The following is a 24,193-nucleotide window of genomic DNA, read 5'->3' as shown; positions in this document are numbered from 1 at the left end:
ACACACACACACACACACACACACACACACACACACACACACACACAGAGTTTCCCCTTGGGCCTGGGTCTGCTTCCCAAGTAGCCCTTCCTCATTAGGGCGCCATCTCCCTTGTCCTATCTCCTGGGAGGAATGAGGGCGTTGTCATGGTGACTGACAGCCATAGACTGTAGCTGACCAGCCATAGACCTGAGGGGAGGGATCAAGATAGTCCTTTTGGGCTTAGTAGCTGGGGCAGGTCCCTAACTTGGAAGGAAAACAGCTTTTGGGAAGGATCCTGGAAAGAAAGAGGGCAAGTGAGAAAGAGAACAGGTTTCTTAGGGTCTTGATTTTTCTTTCTTTTTTTTTTTTTTTCCTAAGAACTCAAATGCGGACCTAGCTTCCAGTCTTCCTCTAAGTTACTTGATTTTGCCTTCTCTCCCTCTCCACCGCATTCTCCCCTGACTCATTCGCTCTTGGCCTGTCTCCTCTCCGTAGACACCGATCTCCTGGGGTCAACTGGCTACCGATTTATTATATTCTAGGCTATTAGGTTTGGAGCTCAGATTTCTCACTCAACTGTAGCGTAATAACTTAGCTCCTTCTAAGCCTCACTTCTTTTATCTGTAAAATGGGCCGAGGGCAGCTTTTAGCAAATAGAGCATTTCGTGGCCTGTGACATGTATTATTTCATGAACCGGGTAAGAATGGGGGGGGGCGGGGAGGATGCTGTCATTTGTAAGGATGACATCACCCCTCATAGACATTGCCTGGGTTTGGAAGTGTGAAGGTGTGCATGGGCTAGAGCTGGTGAAACGGGATAACACTCCCTCCCCCTCTGCTGGCTTTGGCAGAGAGCACAACCCGCCCGCCCGCCCGACAGAGGGCCTGGATTTGATCCCCAGCCCCGCGCTGGAGTCAGCCCCCCAAACCTCTCTCTCCCAACCTCACTCTCCTCACCCCGTCTTCCCGCAGAGATCCTGATCAAGGTTCAGGTCTATGTGAGCGGCGAGCTGGTGCCCCTGGCCCGGGCCTCAGTAGACGTGTTTGGGAACCGTACTCTGCTGGCTGCTGGTACCACGGACTCCGAGGGCGTGGCCACCCTGCCCCTCAGTTACCGCCTGGGCACCTGGGTGTTGGTCACTGCCGCCCGCCCGGGATTCCTCACCAACTCCGTGCCGTGGCGTGTTGACAAGCTGCCACGTGAGTGCAGGGGCAGGTGGAAAGTGGTGGGGGTGGGGGCGGGGGTAGGACAGCAGCTGACCCACCATCAGCCCCTTCCCAAAATAGTCCTTGGGGGTGGAGGGGGCAGCTTCCCAGCAGCTGCTGCCCGGGCTGGGGCATACCGAAGGGGCTGCGGGAAGATGAAGCCTCGGGAACGCAAATGAAGGGGCACCTAGGGAATGCTTCTAGAGCTGACCCCCCCCCTTTCTTGCAGTCTACGCGTCCGTCAGCCTCTACCTGCTCCCAGAGCGGCCTGCCACCCTCATCCTCTATGAGGACCTTGTGCACATCCTCCTAGGCTCTCCAGGTAAGCGCCGCCCTGCCCTGCCTTCCTAAATCCTCCCGCTTCCTTGACCTGTATACGGAAACCTCTCCTTCTTCACGCCGTAGCTGGGTGTCCTTGGGCAAGCCACTTAACCTCTCTGAACCATACTTCATGCATGTATAAGATGTGGAAGGGTAATACTTCATCAAATTAAAGTAAAAAAAAAAAAAATGCATCAAATGTGCTAAGAGGAAAAAAAAAACAAAACAAAAACCAGGTCTTCAATAAATACTTACAGTTTATTTGGGGGCGTTTGTGATTTCTATTCTCCCCGATCCCCACCTCCCTGACCTGTTTACCTTCAGTGGACCCACATGTATTTGTTGTGCACCTACCGGGTGCCTGGCTGTTCTGAGGCCCTGAGGGGTTCTCGTAGCAACTGGACAGCTATCCAGCGGCCTGGAGCACAACGCTCAGAGGTCCCTGCACACAGGCCTTCAGTCTCAGCTCGTACTCTGCACCTGCTCTGTGCCATGTGGAGGGCTGGTGCTGGGGCACGGGGGTGAGGAGGAACAAACCCATAGCCTGCCTTGTGGTCATGGTCCTCTGCAAATCCGGGAGGGTCAGGGAGCGGAAGGCTGCGTGGACTGGGTGTAGAGGGCAAGCATCCGGCTAGAGAGAGCGTTGGGTGGAGCTGGCAGGCGGCGGTAGGGCAGTGAGGGCCCAGTGCTCTTTCTGGACTGGTGTGTAGTATGAAGATGTTTGACGCGTAGCAACGAGCCATGGAGCCACAGTGTGGTTTGGAGCTGAACGACCCCTCCCCCGGTTTAAGTCCTGACTGAGTCCTTAGTGGCAAACTGATTGGCTGCCATCTTCATTTGGCTGATGCCACAGCAGACTCTGAAATGCCAAATGGATCTTTGGTGCCCCAGTGCTCAGTGCCCTCTCACGGCTTCCACAGCTTCAGTGTGAGGGGCTGAGCTCTTCAGAGGTCTGGCAGTGCCCTCCAGGACGCAGCAGCCTCCACCCCACTGTGGCCTGTGACCTCTGGGCCTTTCTCCTGCATGTCCAGGAACGCAGTTCCCATTTTCTCCCTTACCCTGCAGGACACCACAGGGTGGGCCAGGCTCCCCACATTTCAAAATACAGCAGGACAGACTTGTGTGGAGGGGTGCGGGTGTGGGGTGACAGGGCCAGGCTCCAGGATGGTAGCCCTGGTATGTTGCTCAAGTTCTGGTTCCATTTCTGCATCTACAAGATGGAGTTGATACCTCAGGGGCCGTTAGGCTAATTAAGGGGGTTGCTATACATAGCCCGCTTAGGACAGCATCCAGCATATTTTGAAGTTTAATAAATGTTACCTATGACCACACTGGATTGGAATTCTGTTTATATGTCTGTTCCCTCAGCTCCCCCACCCCCCACAGAGCACTGTAAGCTAATGTGTGTCTATCTAAATGGAAATGATTTGGGGCTGGAGAGATGGTTCAGTGTTTAAGAGCATTTGTTGCTTTTCCAAGTACTTGGGTCCAATCAGATTCCCAGCACCCGTGTGGCGCCTCGCAGACTGACTTGTCCTGGGGAATCTGACACCCTCTTCTGACCTCTAAGATTACTACACATGTGTGGTGCACAGACACACATGTGAGAAAACACGCTTACGTATAAAAATAAAGGAAAAATTATTTTTAAAAGCTAAATTCAGGTCTTTGGCCACTTTTCCTTTTTTTCTTTGATTTTTGAGACAAGATCTCAGAAGTCTGCAGTTCCAAGTTCGGGCCTGACACTCCAGATCCTGACATAGACTCTTCTCTGTGTGCTGCCATTACACACGTGTGCCAACAGGCCAGGCTCCCTAGCCACATGCATTGGGCACTAAATGGATAACACAGACCAGACCCTTCTTTCCATGGTAGCGGAAGGTTCTAGAGAAACTGTAAAGAACAGCACATCCAGCTTGGGGCATGCCTTTAAGCCCAGCACTCAGAGGCAGGCATGTCTCTGTGAGTTCTGGGACAACCAGAGCTACAGAGTGAGGCCCTGTCTCCAGGAAACAAAAAAAAAAAAAAAAAAAACGAAGAAGAAGAAAGAACACTAGTCCGTGAGCATGAAGTCAGGGAGTTTTTTCCCTTAGTTCTACGTCCCAGTGCCTAAACTAGTGCCTGCCACTCAGAAGACATTGTTAGCTCAGAATCTGACTGCTGTCATCAATGTGTGTGTGTGTGTGTGTGTGTGTGTGTGTGCGTGCTTAAGTGTATCTCTGCGTACTGTGTGCAGAAGAGGGTATTGGGTCCCCTGGAACTAGAGTTATGGGTGGTTGTGAGCTACCATGTAGGTGCTGGCAACAGAACCCAGGGCCTCTGCATAAGCGTAACCTCCTAAACCTCTGGGCCTTCCTCCCCTTCAGCCCCAATTCGCTCATCATTGTATAGGTTTATAAGAAAACCTCAGAGAGAGAGAGAGAGAGAGTAATTTTCGGAAGGTCACATGGTCACCAGGACCGCATCCCTTTAAGTCAACAATCTGTGGCTACTCGGTTCTCTATCGGCCTTTTCGATTAGCCTAATCCACTGGTTCTCTTTTTTGGATATACACTTTCTGCCTCGGTCCGGGTTAGGCTACCACAGTGCCCGCCTTCCATCTAGGTGCCCGCTCCCAGCCCTGGGTGCAGTTCCAGCGCAGAGCTGCCCGCCTGCCCGTCAGCTCCACCTACAGCCAGCTCTGGGCCTCGCTCACGCCTGCCAGCACCCAGCAGGAAATGCGGGCCTTCCCTGCCTTCCTGGGCACTGAGGCCTCCGGCTCAGGTAGGCCACGTGCTGAACACAGAGGGGAGACTGTTTCCTTCCTCAGGGACCTAGCCCTTGGTATCAGTGTCCTCTTCCCCCAGGCAATGGTTCCTGGCTGGAGCTGATACCCTTGGCTGCTGTGAGCGTGCACCTGCTAACAGGCAATGGGACAGAGGTGCCACTCTCGGGCCCCATCCACCTGTCCCTGCCTGTGCCCTCAGAACCTCGGGCCCTTGCTGTGGGCACCAGCATTCCAGCCTGGAGGTTTGACCCCAAGAGCGGTAAGCGTGACCGGCAGGGTGCAAGTGTTGGGGAGGGAACGAGGGGCTTGGGTTGTCGGAACACTGAGTTTGACAAACTCCTCCGGCCTCTCCCAGGGCTGTGGGTACGAAATGGCACTGGCGTGATTAGGAAGGAAGGCCGACAGCTCTACTGGACTTTCGTCTCTCCACAGCTGGGGTACTGGGTAGCTGCCATGGCCTCCCCTACATCTGGTGAGACTGGTGGGGCAGTGGAGGAGAGGCGGGCGGTGGGAGGGGGGCCGGGAGAGCTCGGGCCTTGTGAAGGGCGAGGGCGCCCTAAGCCCATGCCTGGCACAGGGCTGGTTACCATCACCTCAGGCATCCAGGACATCGGCACCTACCACACAATCTTCCTGTTGACCATCCTGGCGGCCCTGGCCTTGCTGGTGCTCATTCTGCTGTGTCTACTCATCTATTACTGCCGGTGAGTGCTTCTGGGGCCCGCCCCGCCAGCCTCCTCTCACCGGACCCCTGCTGCTGTGCTCTGCACAATTCTGACCCTCAGGAAAGAACGGCAATGCAAGAGCTAAGACTCGAGAGACTGGTGGCTTTACAGAAAGGGGTGACAGATAGCTACATCTTCTTTCTACAAACAGCGTCCAGGTGGTCATCTATCGCCCCCACCCCCATCTCTCTTGACCGTTCCCTGCATCCTCTAGTCACCTCACCGCCGTCTTCATCCCCTGTGTTGGCATCTGTGGGGGTTACAGAGATCCTTTTGCTTGCTTTCGACATTCCCGAGGTCCCGTCTCTTCCCTCCTCTCCAGGAGACGCTGCTTGAAGCCAAGACAACAGCACCGCAAGCTGCAGCTCTCCGGCCCCTCGGACAACAAACGTGATCAGGCTACGTCGATGTCTCAACTCCATCTCATCTGCGGGGGACCCCTGGAGCCGACGTCGTCCGGAGACCCCGAGGCCCCGCCCCCGGGCTCCCTCCACTCGGCCTTCTCCAGCTCGCGCGACCTAGCATCCTCCCGGGATGACTTCTTCCGTGCCAAACCGCGCTCCGCCAGCCGACCGGCCGCCGAGCCTCCCGGCGCCCGCAGCGGCGAGGGTGGTGGAGGGCTCAAGAGCGCCCGCTCCGTCGAGGGTCCCGCGGGGCTGGAGCCCAGCCTGGACGAATACCGGCGGGGTCCAGCGGGGGCTGCGGCCTTCCTGCACGAGCCTCCCTCGCCGCCGCCGTCCTTCGACCACTACTTGGGCCACAAGGGGGCGGCCGAGAGCAAGACCCCCGACTTCCTGCTGTCGCAGTCCGTGGACCAGCTGGCGCGGCCGCCGTCCCTGAGCCAGCCGGGCCAGCTCATCTTCTGCGGCTCCATCGACCACCTCAAGGACACCGTGTACCGCAACGTCATGCCCACCCTGGTGATCCCCGCACACTACGTGCGCCTGGGCGGCGAGGCGGGGGCCGCGGGCGTGGGCGACGAGGCCACCCCGCCGGAGGGCCCGGCCGCCGGCGCCGCACGCCCCTTCCCTCAGCCCGACCCCCAGCGCCCTCTGATGCAGGGCCACGCGGGGGCGGGGGGCGACGGCGGGGGCGGCGAGGGCTGGGGCGGCGGGCGCTCGGCCCCGGTCAGCGGCTCGGTCACCATCCCGGTGCTGTTCAACGAGTCCACCATGGCGCAGCTCAACGGCGAGCTGCAGGCGCTGACCGAGAAGAAGCTGCTGGAACTGGGCGTGAAGCCTCACCCGCGCGCCTGGTTCGTGTCCCTGGACGGCCGTTCCAACTCGCAAGTGCGCCACTCCTACATCGACCTGCAGGCGGGCGGCGGGGGCCGCAGCACGGACGCCAGCCTGGACTCGGGCGTCGACGTGCACGAGGCCCGGCCCGCGCGCCGCCGGCCCCCGAGGGAGGAGCGGGAGCGCGCGCCGCCGCCCGCGCCGCCGCCGCCGCCCGCGCCCCCGCGCCTGGCGCTCAGCGAGGACACGGAGCCCAGCAGCAGCGAGAGCCGCACGGGCCTCTGCTCGCCCGAGGACAACTCGCTAACGCCCCTGCTGGACGAGGTGGTGGCGCCCGAGGGCCGGGCCGCCACGGTACCCCGGGGTCGGGGCCGCAGCCGTGGGGACAGTTCCCGCAGCAGCGCCAGCGAGCTGCGGCGCGACTCGCTCACCAGCCCGGAAGACGAGCTGGGGGCGGAGGTGGGCGACGAGGCCGGCGACAAGAAGAGCCCTTGGCAGCGGCGAGAGGAGCGGCCGCTGATGGTGTTCAACGTCAAGTAGCGAGGCCCCGGGGGTGGGGGTGGGGTGGGGGTCTGCCGCTCCCCCCCCCCCCCAGTGCGGGTTCCCGGAGCGCGCGTGCGCCCCGGGGAGCGCTGCGGTGGTGGTGCGCGCGTGCGCCCTTAGCCAGTAGAAGGGCTCAGGGGCCTGCTGAGCTCATCGGTGGTCTGTGCAGGGCGAGTGTCTTGGGAAGGGACCCAGGGTCGGCCTCGGAGCAGGGGGAGGTGGGAGGGGTCCGGTCCCCCCGCCCCCCGTGGAAGGGGCTGGGGAGGAGGGCCGGGGTGGGTGAGCGGTGCCTGTACATAGGAAGGTCTATTGAGGGAAGAGCAGAGGGGCGACCCGGCCTCAGCTGCTAGGGTGAGGGCTGGGAAGGGAGGGGCAGGCTCTGTGGAGCCGTGGGGAGGGGAGGGGTGCTGCTTGGATGTCACAGGGCTGGTGGCTATGGCGGTCCTGGGGGTGATGTGATGGTGACTCTGGACGACAAAAAAATACAAAGCTGGTGAGGTTAATACCTGTCATGTGTGTGTTTCCATGGGGTGTGTTGTCGCCCGCGCACCAAATCAGACATTGCTCGGAAAGTGTACAAACTTTATTGGAGCACACACAAACACTCGCGCACGCGCGCACACACACACACACACAAGCAAGCTCACATGATACCTGTGGGTCGGGAAGAGCACCTGGCCACAAGGTCCACAGAAATCGGAAGAAACGGCAGTTTGAAACGGGGCCTTTTGCCACAGCCTTCTTCGCACAAAAGAAGGTCTTTCATTTGAGGCCCCACCTCCTACGGTGGCGGGGCGACTCGCAAGTTGTAGGTCAGGGGAACTCTAAGGAGAGAAGTGCTAGGGTGGCCTGAGTGGTGGATAACCCTCTGAACAGGAGGGTCCCTAGGGCTGTGGAGTTCTTCAGTCTGTAGCCCTTCCTTACAGCTGCGGTCTTGGCGCTGGGTCCCTCAAAAACATGTCCCAGCGAGGGGCCTTCTTCCGAAGACACTTGGTTCCCTTGGCTGAACAGTGGAAGCCAAGGGGGCAGCAGTGACGCCCATCTGCACAGCAGATGCCCTGGATGGTCGAGGGAGAGTGAGTGTTGGACAAGGCCGAACTCAGCCCATGGCCGGCCACGCCCAGCCCCAGGGTGGGGGATAAGCACTGACCTTGAGGTAGGGACAGCAGGCCCAGCCTCCTTGGCGATCTCTGCAGCAGGTCTGGTTGTCGTGACAGAAGTGCCCTGCCCCGCACTGCACATCCCCGGCCTTGGGGCCGGAGGTCAGGTGTGTGGAAGCCTGGCCGGGGTGCACGTCCTTCTCGCAGGTCCTCGCCTTCACATTGCAGGTGTATCCAGCTGGGCAGCAATGCTGGCGATCCTCACAGCACACGGCCTGCGGGTGACGGGCTGCCATCATGCGCCTGTCCCGGGTACTCGGCTCCCTTCTCCCGGGGCGGCGGCGGGCGGGCGGGCGGGCGGGGACTCACGTGGGGCAACTGGCAGCAGGCCCAGCCTCCCCTCAGGCTTGGGCAGCACGTCTGTCCTACTGGGCAGCTGGTGTGCTGGTCACAACCGATATCTCTAATTTGGAACGGGGATGCCTGGCGGGCGGGCAGCCTCTCCAGGCCAGCCACCATGGTGTCCCCCTTCTGACAGTACCCCTCAGGGGTACAGGTGAAACCCTGGGGGCAGCAGTGTTGGTGGTCTGAGCAGCAGACAGCCTAGGGGTGGGCAGAGAAGACCGTTCCTACAGAGGGACTGCGGGAGTCCGCCTCTCCCCAGAACTCCTCCGGCTGGGGACAAATCACAGCCCTGGGTGCCACCCCAGGCTAGGCAGAGTGCGAAAGAATGAGGCAACGGGCCTCTTGCCCCCCCCCTGTTTCGTCCCTCCCCATGGACCTACCTCTGGGATAGGACAACAGCCCCAGCCCCCAGAGCTGCGCCTGCAGCACGTATTGTCAGGAGGGCAGCTAGTGAAGTCATCACAGGGGACGTCACTCTTCAGAACTCGAGGGTCCGGCAGGCTGAGGGGGGGCGTGACCTTCTTCATCCAGGGTACCCGGAGGACTCCCATTTCGCAGGTCCCTGTCTCTGTGTGACAGAGAAACCCTGCCGGGCAGCAGTGGATATGATCCTTACAACACACAGCCTGAGGTGGACGGAGAGAGGCCAGTAAGAACTGGGGCCAAGCTGCTGCCCCCCCTCTGCTTGGGCCCGTATGTCCACAGCTCGCAGGTACCTCGGCAAATGGACAGCAACCCCAGGCCCCGGTGCTGAGGCGGCAGCAGGTGTATCCGTCTGGGCAGCTCACCTCCGCATCACACTTCACCTCCCTCACTGTGAGGTAGGCAGAAGTCATCGGAGGCACTGGAGAATGGAGCATGGAGATGTCTCAACCCACTGGCCAGGCCAGTGTGGAGGGGCCACACCTACAGGTCCCTCCATGCAGCCACCAACACCCACCCACCCGCCCACCAGAAACCCATACCAGAACTGAGCAGAGGCCCTTTTTCCGGAGCCAGCCGGTCCCTGTACCTGGGTATCCGGGCAGCTTGGTCAGGAGGTCCGTGCTGTTGCCCTTGGACAGGCACTTACTCTGAATCAGGTCACATACAGTGTCCTCTGGGCAGCAGTGCAGGTGGTCGGCGCAGCAGATGGCCTAGGTTGGGACAAGCGTGGTCGCTGGTGAGCATGGGGAGCAAGCCAGGCTGATGACGGACATTGCTCCGATTCCCCACTAGGGGGCAGCATGCGCCTTGAGGCTCCCAGCGACCAGCCCACGGGAGGACCCATGTAAGGATATGTGGGCCCAGCTAGCTCCAGCCCCTCACTCACATTGGGCATCGGACAGCAACCGTACTTCCCCGAGGGCAGCTCACAGCAGGTAGAATCATCAGGGCACTGGGTCTGTGCATCTGGGCACACCACGGACAACGACAAAGCCACTGAAAGAGGGGCGGGGTGTGAGGGATGGAGGGGAACTTCTTCCCCCTGCCAAGAGTTCCACGCAGCTGGCTGGGTAGCTTCCCGCCTCCTCACCTGCCCTGTTGGTCCTCCGTGCGGGGAACTTCACTAACAGGGGATGGGTGCCCGTGGGTGAAATGCATCGTGTGTGAACCAGGTCACAGGAGGCCCCGTGGGGACAGCAATGCACCCTGTCACTACAGCAAGAGGCCTGAGGAGAGAGAGATGGCCCTAAATTCATCTCTGTCAGCCCCAGCTCCCAGCTTTGTGCCCCCGGCTCCTCTAGCTGCCACCATTTCCCCACGCCTGTACCTGCGGCATGGGACAGCAGCCCCAGGAGCCATCAACCATAATGCAGCAGGTAGAGGAGTCCGGGCATTCGAATTGGCTACCGGGGCAAAGGACAGCACCCACGAGGTTATCTGCAGATGGGAGAATCCAGGATTGCACACATCTGGTCAGCAAAGGTCACTCCAGGCAGCAGGAAGTCTAACGGTACCTGCGTGCCCCAAGCCACCCTTCCCGAAAGCTGGCCCCTACTGCAGAAGGGTGACAAAGGCACCCAGTGAAAGGGGGCTGGCATTGAATCACTCCCGCATGGTCTCGCCATGTCCCACAACGCCTGGTGTTCTGTACCCTTGTCTGTCCCCTTCTACTCCCAGAGGTGGCCCTCCGTTCAGGAACCAGGGCCACCAGGGCAGTTGGGTTCCTGGGCACCTCAGGTAGCAAAGGACGCCCACCTGCCTGTCGCTCCCCGCCCGCCCCCATCCCCCGTGCAGCACCACACCTGATCTTCGGGAGCAGGATTTCCCATCCGCACTACAGAGGAAGCCTTGGGGGCAGCAGTGGTGGCTGTCACTGCAAGATACACCCTAAGGGACATGGAGAGGCCTGGGTGAGCAGGACCCTTTTGCCCGGGACTAGAAGAGTGATCAGGAAAGGGGTGGGCGCAGATCTTAATTTAAGCAGCCCCTTCCCCAGGCCAATGGCGCCCTCACGTTAGGGAAGGCACAGCAACGGGAAGTCCCAGACATGGTGAGGACACAAGAGTAGTCCGGAGCACAGTGGCCGTGGTTCTGGCAGGAGCTGCTCAGGCGACGGCTCGGTATCTTAAGCAACATCTCCTGGAAAGAGAAGGTGACATAGACCAAAGGACCCGTGCCAGAGCTCGTCTGGCCAAAGCAAGGTAGCCAGCCCTTCAGAAGACCCGGGCTGCCAGCTGGGGCGTGAGACGCTCACCAGAATTGAGTTGCAGCAGCTGTAGTTGGCTCCTCCCGGGTCCGGGCAGCAGGCGACAGGGCAGAATTGACCATCTGGACACTGTGTTCCAGCCACCAGCCCTGCCACTAAGGCCAGCCAGCTCGCCAGGATCCACATGATCTGCCTGCAAATGCCAAAAAGAGTTTGGCAGCCATCTTAAGCCCAGGCCGCCTCTTATTCTAAGGCCCCCGAACTCCTCCATGCCCAGGTCACGGCATGGCGTGCCTTCTCCTCAACGAGTGAACAGGAAAGCACGGCAATGTGCCGCCTAAGTCAGCGTCTGACCCGTGCGCGCCTCACATCCCGACAGCTTGCACACACTGTGAGAGTGAACGCTGTCGGGTATGTAAGTGCCGATCAATTCTAAGTCCTCACACCTGCGACTCCGGGTGAGTGGAGGAGAGCAGAGTTGGCGCCATCAGGGACAACACTAACTGGCAGGCAGAGGAGGCCTCAGGAGCCACAGGAGGACAGCCAGCCCAGTGCTTAACTCCCACCCGAACCTTTTCAGGGCCTTGGGTGACTGATGAAACAGTCATCAGCCACGTGATCAGATGGGAACCCAAGGGGTTGAGAAAGTTGTGAAAACAGAAGTACTGGGCTGCCTTCCCCACAGGCTAGCCACTGCGCGCCCACAACTGTCCCCTCCCCACCCGGGGGTGGGGTGGGGACAACAGAGGCTGGGCAGCCTCAAAGCCAGCTTCATGATGAGCCCTCTCCAACATCACCTGAGCCCTCTCGGGCTCATCAAACATACCGCCCGTCTCTCCCTTCTCAGAAATCGAAACTCAGCGGCCAGTGGGAAGACCTCGTCCCTAGACTGCTTCGCTGCCCATAGGCCTCAGTGGGAGGAACTGAACCTCTCACTTCCCTAATTAGCCTTTTTTTCCCAGCTCAGCTGGCCTACCCGGCAACCCAGAATAACTACTTTATCTGAGGCAGCAAACCCAGCAATGTTCAAATACCCTCTAGGGAGCCACTTCCTCTCCCCCTACTTTATTTCTCTGCAACGCCTATGCAAATTGGTAGTTATAATATTACTTTCACTTTCCAAATTCACGCCCAAGTATCAGGTCAGGGAAAACAGATCCAGGATATTGGACCTGGGTTGGTCCCCAACTGGTGTCCCTGGACACTGCCAGAGGTCCAAACAGAGGGGTGGCGGAGAGCATTCCCGGCCGGGTGACCCATGCAGGGTAGAAACAGGTGGGTAGGGGGGCTGCATAGAATCTGCTTTTAATCCTGGAAGTGCCGCCTGGACTGATTGCTGAGGGCCTCAGGGTTTGCTCCCCTGGTCTCGACTCATCAATCTCTGTGTGAACGCCAATGGCCAACGGAAGGCAGGAAATCCCGCCCACGCACGGCAGGCATGCCTTTGATCCCAGCATTTGGGAGGCTGAGGTAGGAGGACTGTAAGTTCCAGCCAACTTGGGCTGCAGGGTGAATCTGAGGCCAGCCCGGGCTAAAAAGAAGGATGTCTCCCCCCTACCCTTTCTTTCTCCAGGAAGGAAATGCCCTTTCCCCTAAATCAAACTGCATCCCGGAGGCCATCTCCGAGCCAGATTAGGACTGGGTAGGAGAGACCCAGTACCAATCATTAGGGCTTAGGAGTGGCGAGCCACCGGCCACCTCTACACGGCACCCTGTTGACACAGCCAGGGAGGACAGGAGCCTCTGAGGGCCCTAGCTCGGAAATCTTCCACTAGGTGGCACCCCCAACTCTGAGTGTCAAGGGGAGATGGATTTCCCAAAAGGTGAGCCAATCCAGATGAGAAGGAGCAGAGAAAAGTGGCGGGGAGAGGCGGAAGTTAGCTCTAGCCCTCAAGAAAGGAAGTAAGGCTGTCACAACTCAGGGATTCGGCCATCACGCCCAGGTCTTCTCTCAACCCATCGGAGCCCCGGGAACGATGGCGGGGGGTCTCCCACACGCTGCAAGCCGCTGCGGAGAGCCCCTCGCAGCACCAGAAAGAGAGAAGAGCGCCGGGAACCGGAGACAGGTGGGAGGCACAGAGAGAAGCTGGCCCAAGAGTGGGGAGGTTCCTGCTCCGGAGAAAGGCCTGCAGCCTTCCGACACACTGGGCAAGAGGGGCCTCCCATTAGGGTCCTCAGGAACAACTGCTCCCACCCCTCCCAAAACAAAAGACACCCCCCCCAAAAAAAAACAAAACAACCCAACAACCTCGTTAGTGCATCAGAAACCCCGGGGAGTTTCAAGAGGCAGGTCTCTTGTCTCTAAACTGAGACTCCACAGGACCCCCAATTGCACAGCACACCCCCTGGCCAGACCTTTGGACAGCAGTCAGGGAGACGTCTGCCACGGGTCCTCTACCTGCGTCGGGGTCCGCTCTCCCGGGGAAGCATCTGGCCGTCAGCTCCTGGACTTGGGCTTGGCCGCGCAGTGGCCCGCCCACCTCAGTTTCCATTAGCCACGGGTCGGAGATCCAGGGCTTCCATTGGTTACTTGTCTGCGTAGAGGCGGGACTCTCCTGGAATGCTGTGTTTCTTTTCTACTCAAATCACAACCCTCCTCCCTTTCCTCTCTCTCCCCACACCCCATTTCTAGGGATCATGTGATTAGAGAATCATATGACACCATAGCCCGCCTCCCCCAAGGCAGCGCCTTGCTGGTTCGGTTGCTTTTTCCCCCCGGGCCCTGGCGGCGCCTGGCAGGGTGTTCTAGAGATGGGGCACCACGTGCCTGAGGCCGCCGGCAGTTAAAGAGAGCTGCCCCGAGGGCGCGCGTTCAAGGTCGTTTACCGGAGAGCATCCTCTTCTGGATCGCGACCTGTCTGCATTCTCTGTTTTCTCCCGCTAGGCAGCTAGGACTGGAAACAAGTGGAAAGGTGGCTGTGAGGGTGAAGAGAAACAGTTCCCAGCTTTGAGAGGGGAGAGCGGCTTAGACCAGATCTAGTGAAGGTTCAAGGGCGAGGCCAAGCACTGTAGATGTTACGGGAGGAGGCACGACGAGATTGGCTCGGGGTAAGGGGAGAAGAGGTTGAAGTCCAGCTTGATAGCTCTGCGTTGAGCTGAATCTGGACGAATTTTAGGAGGCTTTTGAGGCGGGACAGAGTTACTTGAAGCGGGATGGGCAGTACAGCCTCCAGCAAGGGCAGAAAGCCACGCTCAAGGTAAGGGCATTGGGCGTGAGCTGAGAGTGTGGCGTGGAAGGGGCTTCCGTTGTGTCAGCTGTTCCCACCTTCGAGGAACTGTCACGGTGGGTGAATAGAGAAATTTTAGCAGTAGAACAGATTAGCCAGAAACAAGAGCCAGACTGCTGAGTGCCAAAGGGCCTGGGCCAGACAGAAATGGGTGGTTGAAGATGGGCCAAGAGAAGGACAGGTTCTAGGAAAGCCCAAGGCCGGGCCTCAGAGGAAAAGCTGTGTTTGCTTTCAGAGTGTTAAGCTAGGTCCCGTAGGAGGAGCAGAGAGCTTATCTGGGAGGCCGGCCAGGGCCATGGGGACAGCCATCTAAGAGCAGGACAGGTGGGCGTCTTGCATAGAAAGGAGTGGCTGAGTTGTGGAATTCCGTGGTGGTGGGCTTCTTAACCCTGGAAGCGACAGGAGCCCCAGAAAATGAGCGGGACTGATTTGGATTAGCTCAGTTCTGCAGCCTGGCGGCATTCACACAGAGTTAGTGCTCCATGGCATTAGTGAAGGTATCCCCCAAAACAGACTGTAGTTTGTGCTTCCACTGAGACAGAGCCATGCTGGGGAGGATGAGGTAGGGGGTTTGCTTAACCGCCAGGGGTTGGAATCCAGAAACAGCTCGCTCGCTCTCCTCTCCTCTCTCTCTGAGTCAGGGTTCTGACTTGGTACTTAGCTGAGGATGGCCCCAAACTTCTCATTTTCCGCCCCCACCTCCCAGCTCCTGGGATTAGAAGATCAAGTCACGATGCTTGGTTTCTGTGGTGCTGGGATTAAACCTCAGGCCCTGTGCATGCTACCAACAGAGCTGCCAACAGAAGAAAGAAAGAATTGGGGTGTGGGGAGGAAGAGGGGCTAGCAAGCCCCTCTCAGTTACTGCCGAACCTGGCAGCCTGAGCCGGATCCCTGTGACTCACATGGTGAAAAAGACTATTAATGGCTCCCAGAAACCGTCCTCTAACTTCTGCCCATAGCATGAGTGTGCCCACAGACTTGTGTACTTGTGCCCACCCGAAATAAACAAAGATACACAAAACAGATCTATAGATTAATGGTCATACTCTTGCCTGCCATGAGAGGTTCTGGTTTCGATCTGAAGGAGGAAGGGAGAGAGAAAGAGGAAGAGGCTCACATATGTCAGAGGACAATTTTTTGCCAGGCAATCTCTCTATCCAGCTTGTTTTGCTTATGTTTTCATTCTTTTTCTACCCTTTCTGTTGTGGTTTTTCGAGGCAGGGTTTCTCTGTGTAGCCCTGGCTGTCCTGGATTCACTTTGTAGACCAGGCTGGCCTCAACTCATAGAAATCCACCTGCCTCTGCCTCTCAGAATTCTGGGATCGCAGGCAGACCACACCCAGCTTTGTTTTTCAAGATAGATTTTTCTCTTTCTGTAGCCTTGGCCATCCTGGACTGTCTTTGTAGGCCAGCCTGGCCTCCAACTCACAGAGATCGGCCTCCCTCTGACTCCCTGAGTGCTGGGATTAAAGACGTACACCACCACACCCGGCTCATCTATCTTGTTTTTAAGGCAGGGTCTCTCATTGCTTTTGCCTCTGTGCTGTGTGCTTCATGCTACCTGGCCCTTAAGCTTCCAAATGATTTTTTCAGTCAGCCTCCCACTTTGCCGTAGGAGATCAGCCTTTTAAATTGTTTTTACCTTTTGTTTTAAGATGGAGTCTCCCTAACCTTCCCAGGCTAGCCTTGAGCTCACGGTGTAGCCCAGATAGGCCTTGGATTTGGACTCTTCCTGCTTCATCTCCAGAGTAGCTGGGATTATAAACATGGACCAACAGGCTCTGCCTCACCCAGCCATTCACCCCCCACACCTTTTATTGAGACAGAGTCTGTCTGGCCTCAAACTCCCTAAGTTCAAGGCCAGCTCAAGTTCAAGGCCAGTTCAGGCTGGCCTTGAACTTACTGACCTTGATCCTGGTGCCTCGACTTAGGTGCTGGGACTTGAGATTCCAGCCAATGTATCCAGCTTGCCCTCTTTTCAGAGAATATTTTAGAACTTACATTGTTTTTGTAACCTTTGTAAAAATATTTTTAAAAACCTTATATGTCTGTCTGTCTGTCTGCCTGTATGCCTGTATGCCTGCATGAACTTATATGCACCATGTGTGTGCAGGAGCCTTTGGAGGCCAGAGGGCACTGGATCCCTGGAACTGGAGTTTCAGCCTGATGTGAGTGCTGCAAACCAAACTCCATCCTCTGCAAGAGCAATGAGTGCTCCTAACAGCTGAGCTGCCTGTCTCTCTAGCCCTAGAACTTACACTGGTTTTGTAAGTGCTTGTGGAAAATGGAAAATTATATTCTGGGGTTACTAAAAACCCATTTTTTAATAAATAACGTAGAATGGACTAGAAATATTGCTAAAGTGCAGAATTATGGGAGTGTTGTGTAGCTATTTCCCCTGAACTGAAACATCAGGGAGAGAAAGCTCATAAGACTTGAGAAGTAAATAAACACAGACTGATGCCCAGGGAGAAAAGTCAACTTACAGTAAAGGCCCGGGAAACTCCTAAAAGTCACAAGATTCACAGGGTTCCTTCCCAAGATCACGTCACCAGGGAGCTCTAGAGATACAGCTTTTCTGAGGTGTCTCTAATGCTGGGGTAGCCTTTCTGGCGATACATCTGTCTTTGAGTCATCTCCACTCTTGTAAGTAACCCCATTAAACTCGGGTGTTCACTAAGCCAAAATGGGATGTTTCTGGTCCCACATCAGTGTCCTGTCAGGAGTGAACAGCCATTTGTTCAAGTCTCAAGTGTCACATAACATATGAAGAGAGTGCTTTAAAACGTGATGCATTTAACTTGGTGCTAGAGAACTCATGTACGGGTCCCAGGAAGCTCAGTTCCTGTGAAGCCACCCCTTGTGCCACAGCAGAACCTCATCCAGGTGCTTCCTCAACGTGTCAGTGAGCAGCCTGAGAGCAGCCCCTTGTGACTGTCGGCTCCTCACATCCTCTGTGAGGACGGCTTCCCTTTCCAGGGGACACACAAGGGTTGGCGATTGCTGTTCGTCACAGCAGCTGGTCCCTCCTAGGCCTCAGTCGTTAACTGATGGACATGAGGGTTGTGTTGGCTCTTTTGAACAGCACGGCTGTGAGTATTTGTGTGTGTGTCCTGTTTGCAGTCCTCTTCCATAACATTGAGGTCACATAGTAATTCTGGGTTGAACCCCTTGAATGTTTCTCAGATGCGGCTGTGCCATTTTGTATTCCCACCAGCAACAAACATAGGAGGATTTCAATCTTCTTCGTCCTCACCAGCTTTTTTTTTTTTTTTTCAAACAGGTCTGACTGTGTTGGCTTTTGTCTTCCCTTCTGTAGACCAGCCTTGCCTCAAATTCACAGAGATCCACCTGCCTCTGCTTCACATGTGCTGGGATTAAAGGGATGTGGCCACCTGCTCAACTTTCCCTAATCCTTTGATAAATCATCAGTCACCCAGAGAACCAGTAGACAGCCATTTTGGCCAGACTGGCTTGCCAGGAGGACCCTGGTATACACCTGTCTCCTCTCCCTCCCTCCCTGCCTCTGGTGTGCACTCACTCAGCAAGCTCTTAACCCTCTGAGCCATCTCTCTGGCCTTTGAACTTTAAAAAAAGAAATGTAATAGTGCCGGGGGATGTTGGACAACTGTTCTGAGTCACATCTCCAGCCCCCATCTTAAATGAGTGGGCTGTGCGGCTCAAGACCAGGGAAAGCTAATGGTAGAGGGAAAATTCAGGCCCCTCTTTTTGAATGATTCCGGCCTTCCACGGAGTAGGGGAGGCCCCACTCTCATGATGAAACCGCTGACCTAAATTTAATGTCCTTCAAGACGCACATCGAGGGACACACACAGTTAACCACCACGTCACCCTTTGCTGTGTGTTCTCTCGCATTTTCTCTTCTAGTGGACAATCTGCTTCTATATTCTGGGTATTACAGAATTTGCAGACGTTGCCTTCCAGCCTGTCACTTGTGTTTCTGTGGCATTACGTCATCTGAAATCTATTGATCAGCTTTTCCTTTTGTGGCTTCTCTCCCCCCCCCCCCAACTTGCCTGGTCAGAATCATTTTTAACACATCCTGACCATTTCCAGCTGGATGCCCGGAGGCCAGACCTATGCTGGAGTGAGGCCGCACCACTTCCAGGATAATCCTGCTTTGGATGATGGAAGGAAGCGTAGGTGTCCCCAGTAAAGTGACACCCCCTCCTCTCTGCCTCCTGTAGGCCAGCCCAGGACAGCCTTCAGAGCTGCTTGGTCAGGTAAGGGCCGTGAGGCTTCGTCCCAATATAAGGACCATGACTATACCAGAGTGGAAGCTCCCCCAACCCCCAGGATGTTGACATGCCATATGAAATATAGAGTGCCCAGTTAAGTTGGATTTTGTATTCATCTCTTTGCTTTTTGAGACAGGGTCTCACTATGTATGTAAAACGTAGCTGGCCTGGAACTCACTATGGAGACCAGGCTGGCCTCAGACTCAAAGGCCTCTACCTGCCTCTACCTTCTGAGTGCTAGGATGAAAGCTATGTGCTGCCACACCCAACTCTACAGGTAAATTTCCTTTAGTGTAATTATGTCAAATGCACAAAAATAAAATCAAAGCAATAATAGCAACATCATGTTCCACGTAGCACTTGAGGCACACTTGAAAATTATTCATTGTGTATCTGAAACTGAAGTTTCACAGGTTGGTGGTTTTGTGTGTATGTGGTTTGTTTTGTTTTTGAGGAGAAGGGGAGTTTTTGGTTTTTTGAAGCACAGTTTCTCTGTGTAGCCCTGGCTCTCCTGAACTTGCTTTGTAAACTAGGCTGCCCTTGAACTCACAGAGATCCTCCTGCCTCTGCTTCCCTGAGTATTGGGATTAAAGGCGTGCTCTGCCACACCTGGCTTGGTTTTTGTGTTTTTACTTGCTGTACCTGCTTAATCGAGAAAGGCTAAGGCTGGAGAAAACACAGAAGCAGCCTCTCACCCACGGCTCTGCCTCTCTTGTCTGAGTGAGTCACACAGTCATGATCAGTTCTTGCCTTGGTTCCCCAGGCGCCTGTCCTCTTCATGGGACGCCCAAACAGCTGCCTTCCAGCCCTGGCCCCAGGACACATGGGGTAGAATAGGTCACAGCCCAAGGCACCCCCTGTGTGGACTGAGTCAGGTAGTCAGCCATCTTCCATGGTGGGGGGGTGGGCAAGAAAACCAGGATTCTGAAAGATGTTTCCAGAAAGTCATCTTGAAAGGAAGACTGGGCCCCAGGGCTCCCCTCACATCACAGAGGAGGAAACTAAGGCTCACCGAGACTCAGGGCAAGGCTTGGTGGGTTCAGGAGATATACAGTGTCCATACAAGCTCTGGGTTGAAGCAGGGCCACCTTCACGGGAAATGACCAGAGCCGTGGGCTTGGTTGATTCTCATCTACAGGCGTCTTTTTTTTTTCTTTTTGAGTCAGAGTCTTACTATGCAGCCCTGTGTCCTGGAGCTCACTGTGGAGACCAGGCTCCCATCAAATGCACAGAGACCTACTTGCCTCTGCCTCCCTGGTGCTGGGATCAAATGCCTGCATTACCCTCACTGGGCTCCTATAGGCTTCTTTTCCCCTCTGGGGATGGAAGCCATGGCCTTCTTCGAGTACTGTACAAACACTCTATCCGTAACTACACCCCTGTCCATGAAGGTTTCTTTCTTTCTTTCTTTCTTTTTTTTTTTTTTTCTTTTAATACTTTTCAAACAAAGGGACCCTGCATTTTCAGTGGTTCTGGACCCTGAAGATGATGTAGCCTGTCATGACTTCCAAGCCCGGATTCCTCTCTCGGCTTTCAGCTTCTCTGATTTAAAAAGCAGTGCTAGCCAGGTGTGCCTCTAATCGCAGCACTCAGAAGGCTGAGACAGGAGAATCGCTTCAAGTTCAGCGCCAGCCTGGACTGCAAAGCCAACAAAGCAAGACCTTGTTTCAACCCCTGTCTCTTAAGATATAATGTGAACTCCTGGGACGCACGAAGATCAAACGTGAGCAGAACCAGGCGAGGCTGTTCCAAACGCGCATGCTCGGAAGCAGCCAGCGTGCATTAGTCCAAAAACTCGAGTAGGACAGCCCAAGCGTGGTGGTGCATGCCTTTAAAGTCAGCGCTCGGGAGACAGAGGCAGGCGGATCTCTGAGTTTGGGACCTGCCTGGTCTACAGAGCGAGTCCAGAACAGCCAAACAGAGAAATTCAGTCTCGAACAGGGACTAGGAGGCTGAACAGCTTAGAACTCGGGCTACTCCAGACTTCCGTTCCCAGGTCCCACATGGCAGCTCATAACTGTTTGTAGCTCCGGTTCCACAGAATCTGATGCCCTCTCCGGCTCCCATAGGCGTCGGACACAGCGAGTATAGGCATACATGTAAAAAAAAAAAATCCATGGCCACAAAATTAAGGGGGGCGGGGGGAGGTGGGACCGAGATTCGCCTCCATCTCCAGAAGCCTCCCAGGTGAGTAGTCTCTGTGAAAAAATACTTGGGTGAGTTTCAAACCAACAAAAACAAAGTTGGGCTGGTGAGATGGCTAAATGGTCAACGTTTTTGTTTTTTTATGACCTCCACACGCACACCGTTGTGCTTGCGTGCTTTCATGTATACACACAGTACATACATGCGAGATAAATAAAAGCTGAAGAGAGGAAAAATGTGCTCTGGCTGGCTCAAGCCTTGGCGAGGGCCTTTGCATGGTGGAGCTGTTCATTAGGACAGACAGAGGGTGTGGGAACGGGGTGAGTGGAGATAAGATAAGACCCTACCTGCTAATCCTTCTTTCAGCTATGATCCCATTTGTCTGTGTAGCCCTGGCTGTCCTGGAACTCGCTGTGTAGACCAGGCTGGCCTCGAACTCAGAGATCCACCTGCTTGCCTCCTAAAATGCTGGGATTAGCGGCGTGTACCAATGCTGCCCTTGCGTGTGGATTAACTCTTAAGGAAGTGAGCATTCTCAACAATGCCACCAACCAAGGACCGAGCCTTCCACACAGGAACCTCTTTTGGGGGAGGGGAGGACATGACAGATCCAAGCCCAACCTGACCCAGCTCCCCGCAGGACTAACAGACAAAGCAAGCCGACGGAGAGGCTGTGTCCTTCCCAAGACCTCTGATCTTAAGTCCTGCAATACAGACAGATAGATCCTGTTTAGGAAGAAAGGGTTGTCAGAACTGGGCTGAGCGAGGCGGAGAGCAGCTTAGCAGCCAGGCTAAGGGCTGCCACAAGGGGCTGTGGGATTATGGGCACTAAACGAAGTCAGGAGACCAATATTCCTGTCCCAGCATAAGCTGTCACCCTGGACAGCGAGAGCGGCAGTCATGTTTGTTTTTTACCCATGAATGCACCCACCAAGCCTAGGTGGTGGACGGCTTGCTGGGGTGCGTGAACCCCTGGCTGGAACTCCAGGGGCACCCAAAGCTTCGCCCTTATTCTTCCATTCCAGCAGGCCAGGGTCAAAGGAAAAGGCTCAACCCTTTCTCTAAAGCCTGGAGGTGAGCTGACCTCTCTCCCACCAGATGAGCCCATCCCTGGTCTGTCCTTAACCAGTTCGGTGACTTGGACTTCTCTGTCGGATCCTGAATGCTTTCAGGGTGCTGTCTAATTCTCAGGTGCTCAAGAGGCCTGAACATGTAAAGGAACCCAAGCAGTAATTTCTCAATCAGCCTCTTTCTCCATCACATCTTTGGTTGCAAGAATTTTCTTTTTAATTTTACTTACTCTGTATGCAGTGTTCTGCCTACCTGTGTGCCTGTGCACCAGAAGAGGGCACCAGATCTCATTATAGATGGTTGTGAGCCACCGTGTAGTTGCTGGGATTTGAACTCAGGACTTCTGGAAGAGCAGCCAGTGCTCTTAACCTCTGAGCCACCTCTCCAGCCCAGCAAGAATTTTCATAAGCAAACGGCACTTATTTTTCATAAGCAAATGGACAGATTTTTCTGATTAAATGCTACAAACAGTGATATCAACTCTAATTCCACTAAAGTTGGGCGGGGCGAGCCCAAACTCTGACCAAAGCCCAGGGACTCAGTCCCTCTTGGTGCTGCCCCAGCGTCACATCTAAGGACACCGGGACTCTGTGGCCACTACCAGATCAGTGACATGGGTGTTGATGGAAGTCCCCGCCTACATCATGAGTCCTGTGGGTGTGTGGAACACTCTCCTACATTCACTGAGGGGTCTGGGCTCCCACGTCCCTGAATTGCTGTGGACTCTAGGCTTTGGAGGCCCACTCTGGTCAAGGGCAGCTGGTGGCCAGCGTGAGCCCTGGAAGTGAGGGCGACCTGGACAGTGGACCGATTTCTTGACTTTTTAAATCTATTTTATTTTGGTTTCTTAATGCCTCTTCCTCCCTTCTCCACCCCAATCCCTTCCAACACCCCAATACCGGGTAGGAGAGAAAGAAGGTTAGTGGGGAGAAGGGAAGGAGTTCTCTTTAGCTGCTTCCTGCTGGTTAGGGTTGTCAGGTTCCTTAGGGAAAGTCAATCTTCACTTTAGGATAGCTCTAACTTCTTCTAGCCAAACTGCATCAACCGCAATCGGGAGCAGCAGGGAGGAAGCACCAGCAGCCACCCTCTTTCTCAGAGCCCCCTTTCTTTCTCAGGCCCTGGTATTTACTCCCTCTCCAGAGTCCTCAGATTTAAACTATCTGCAGCTGGCAAAGGGCCCCTTCTCAGAGCCTGCACCGGGGCAAATGGTTTGCTGCTGAGGACAATCTGAATCAGGCCCCGATCCTACACCTGGGATCAAAACAAAACCCTGTTTACAACAGTGGCATGGACGGGAGATTCCCAGGAATCCGTGGACGTTTCCTTTGAGCGTCTTGCCTCCTCGTCCTGGGGTACTGTTGTTGCTTCAGGGCTACTCTGGTCATGTCAGCAGGGACAGCTTGCCCAATTAGTCTGGCTCAGGCCCAAGGTCTGCACTGTAACCTGTCAGGCTTGCTTCTGGAGCCAGTTCCCTTGTTCAGACAGGCTTCTGGCCAGCACAGTAGCCCTTGCCTTTCCTTTAGCCATACCGGACTGCTGAAAGGGCCCTAGCCTGGTTTAAAAATCTCTACCCCCTGCCCAGAGTACTGTACCTCATGCTCTGGAGAAAATAATTTCTACGCCCAAGGACGGTTTTATAAACTGCTGATTAGGTTTTGAAGCCTTTCGGAAGCTTCCTACTATAGCATTTGGCTTCCTGTTGACTCATTTTGTTTTGCAGCAGACTCTATGTAATTGTGGCTGTCCTGGAGCTCTCTGTAGACCGGGCTGGCCTTGTACTCAGAGAGATCTACCTGCCTCTACCTCCCAAGTGCTGGGGTTAAAGGTGTGGGCCACCAGGCCCAGATTGTCAGGTTTTTGTTTTGTTTTGTTTTTAAGTAACTTCAGTTCCACAGGAATCTTGCTACATCTGCCTTTAGGTAGCCCATTCCAATCTCTTTCTGTGTCTTGTCATTCTGTCCCCTTGTTTCTTTTTGTAGTTCACAAATCTAGTTTCCCTGTTGTTCTGCATTGCCAGAGTTCCTGCTTCAAAGATAATGTCCCACCAAGTGGCTCATCAAAGTCACTTAAAGACCCTAGTACCATTTTTAAAGGCTTGGTTGAATCAGTGAGTTAAAAACTTGTTTTGGTTTGTTTTTTTTTTTCTGAGTCAGGGTTTCTCTGTGTAGCCTTGACTGTCCTGGACTTGCTTTGTAGACCAGGTTGGCCTGGAACTCAGAGATCCACTTGTCTCTGCCTCTTGAATGCTAAGATTGTAGGTGTGCACCACTTCATCCGGCTGAGTTAAAAACCTTTTTTTAAAAATGTAACTGTGTGTTCTGCCTGTGTTCGTGAAGCAATTGCATGTCTGGTGCCCACAGAGATCAGAGATGGGCGTCAGATACCCCGGAACTGGAGACAGTTGTTAGCCACCTTGTGGGTGCTGGGAACCAAGCCTCGGTCTTCTGCAAGAACATAACTGCTCTTAACCACTGAGCCATCTCTCCAGCCTGAATCAACCAGCCTTTTAATTCTCCTGTACACACAAATGTCGCGCGCGGCCTTTGCCGATAAGGACGACGCAACAACCGAGGAT

At 55.3% G+C, this 24,193-nt stretch overlaps 2 protein-coding genes across 3 annotated transcripts in view; one reads left to right on the top strand and one right to left on the bottom strand.

The window, feature by feature from the left end:
* The window catches only part of Fam171a2 (family with sequence similarity 171 member A2), a 9,892-nt gene extending 2,610 nt beyond the window's left edge, over positions 1-7,282 (top strand). Inside the window, exons 2-8 of the mRNA XM_055619648.1 lie at positions 955-1,182; positions 1,418-1,510; positions 4,114-4,272; positions 4,356-4,535; positions 4,632-4,748; positions 4,854-4,980; positions 5,324-7,282. Coding sequence (XP_055475623.1) covers positions 955-1,182; positions 1,418-1,510; positions 4,114-4,272; positions 4,356-4,535; positions 4,632-4,748; positions 4,854-4,980; positions 5,324-6,776 — 2,357 coding nt within the window. The 3' untranslated portion in view covers positions 6,777-7,282. The remainder of the gene's footprint in view (positions 1-954; positions 1,183-1,417; positions 1,511-4,113; positions 4,273-4,355; positions 4,536-4,631; positions 4,749-4,853; positions 4,981-5,323) is intronic.
* A 62-nt stretch (positions 7,283-7,344) lies between these two features.
* Grn (granulin precursor) lies at positions 7,345-13,396 on the bottom strand. 2 transcript variants are annotated; one of them, XM_055619650.1, is made up of 13 exons: positions 13,315-13,396; positions 10,965-11,109; positions 10,724-10,849; positions 10,513-10,597; positions 10,038-10,147; positions 9,801-9,936; positions 9,597-9,706; positions 9,297-9,420; positions 9,001-9,128; positions 8,665-8,910; positions 8,249-8,482; positions 7,930-8,154; positions 7,345-7,837 (listed from the first exon to the last, which is right to left on the bottom strand). In XM_055619650.1, the coding sequence occupies exons 1-13, from the start codon at positions 13,344-13,346 to the stop codon at positions 7,700-7,702; spliced, it is 1,839 nt and encodes a 612-aa protein (XP_055475625.1). In that variant the 5' UTR covers positions 13,347-13,396; the 3' UTR covers positions 7,345-7,699. The 2 variants fall into 2 exon arrangements, with proteins under 2 accessions (XP_055475625.1, XP_055475624.1); XM_055619649.1 differs by having other exon boundaries at positions 13,272-13,370.
* Positions 13,397-24,193: the final 10,797 nt, after the last annotated feature.

The sequence above is a fragment of the Psammomys obesus genome, unplaced genomic scaffold, assembly GCF_907164565.1.
Source record: "Psammomys obesus unplaced genomic scaffold, mPsaObe1.curated_primary_1811, whole genome shotgun sequence".
Classification (NCBI taxonomy): Eukaryota; Metazoa; Chordata; class Mammalia; order Rodentia; family Muridae; genus Psammomys; species Psammomys obesus.
The sequence above is the reverse complement of the archived record's forward strand: the minus strand, read 5'-3'. Positions and strand labels throughout refer to the sequence as shown.

Excerpts from the sequence above, each read along its gene's own strand:
- Grn (XM_055619650.1), bottom strand. The coding sequence starts at position 13,346 with ATGCTTCCCCGGGAGAGCGGACCCCGACGCAG. Across the intron at positions 11,110-13,314 it reads GAGAGCGGACCCCGACGCAG|GCAGATCATGTGGATCCTGG; the intron begins GTAGAGGACCCG and ends TGGCATTTGCAG. Across the intron at positions 10,850-10,964 it reads GCTGCTGCAACTCAATTCTG|GAGATGTTGCTTAAGATACC; the intron begins GTGAGCGTCTCA and ends TTCTCTTTCCAG.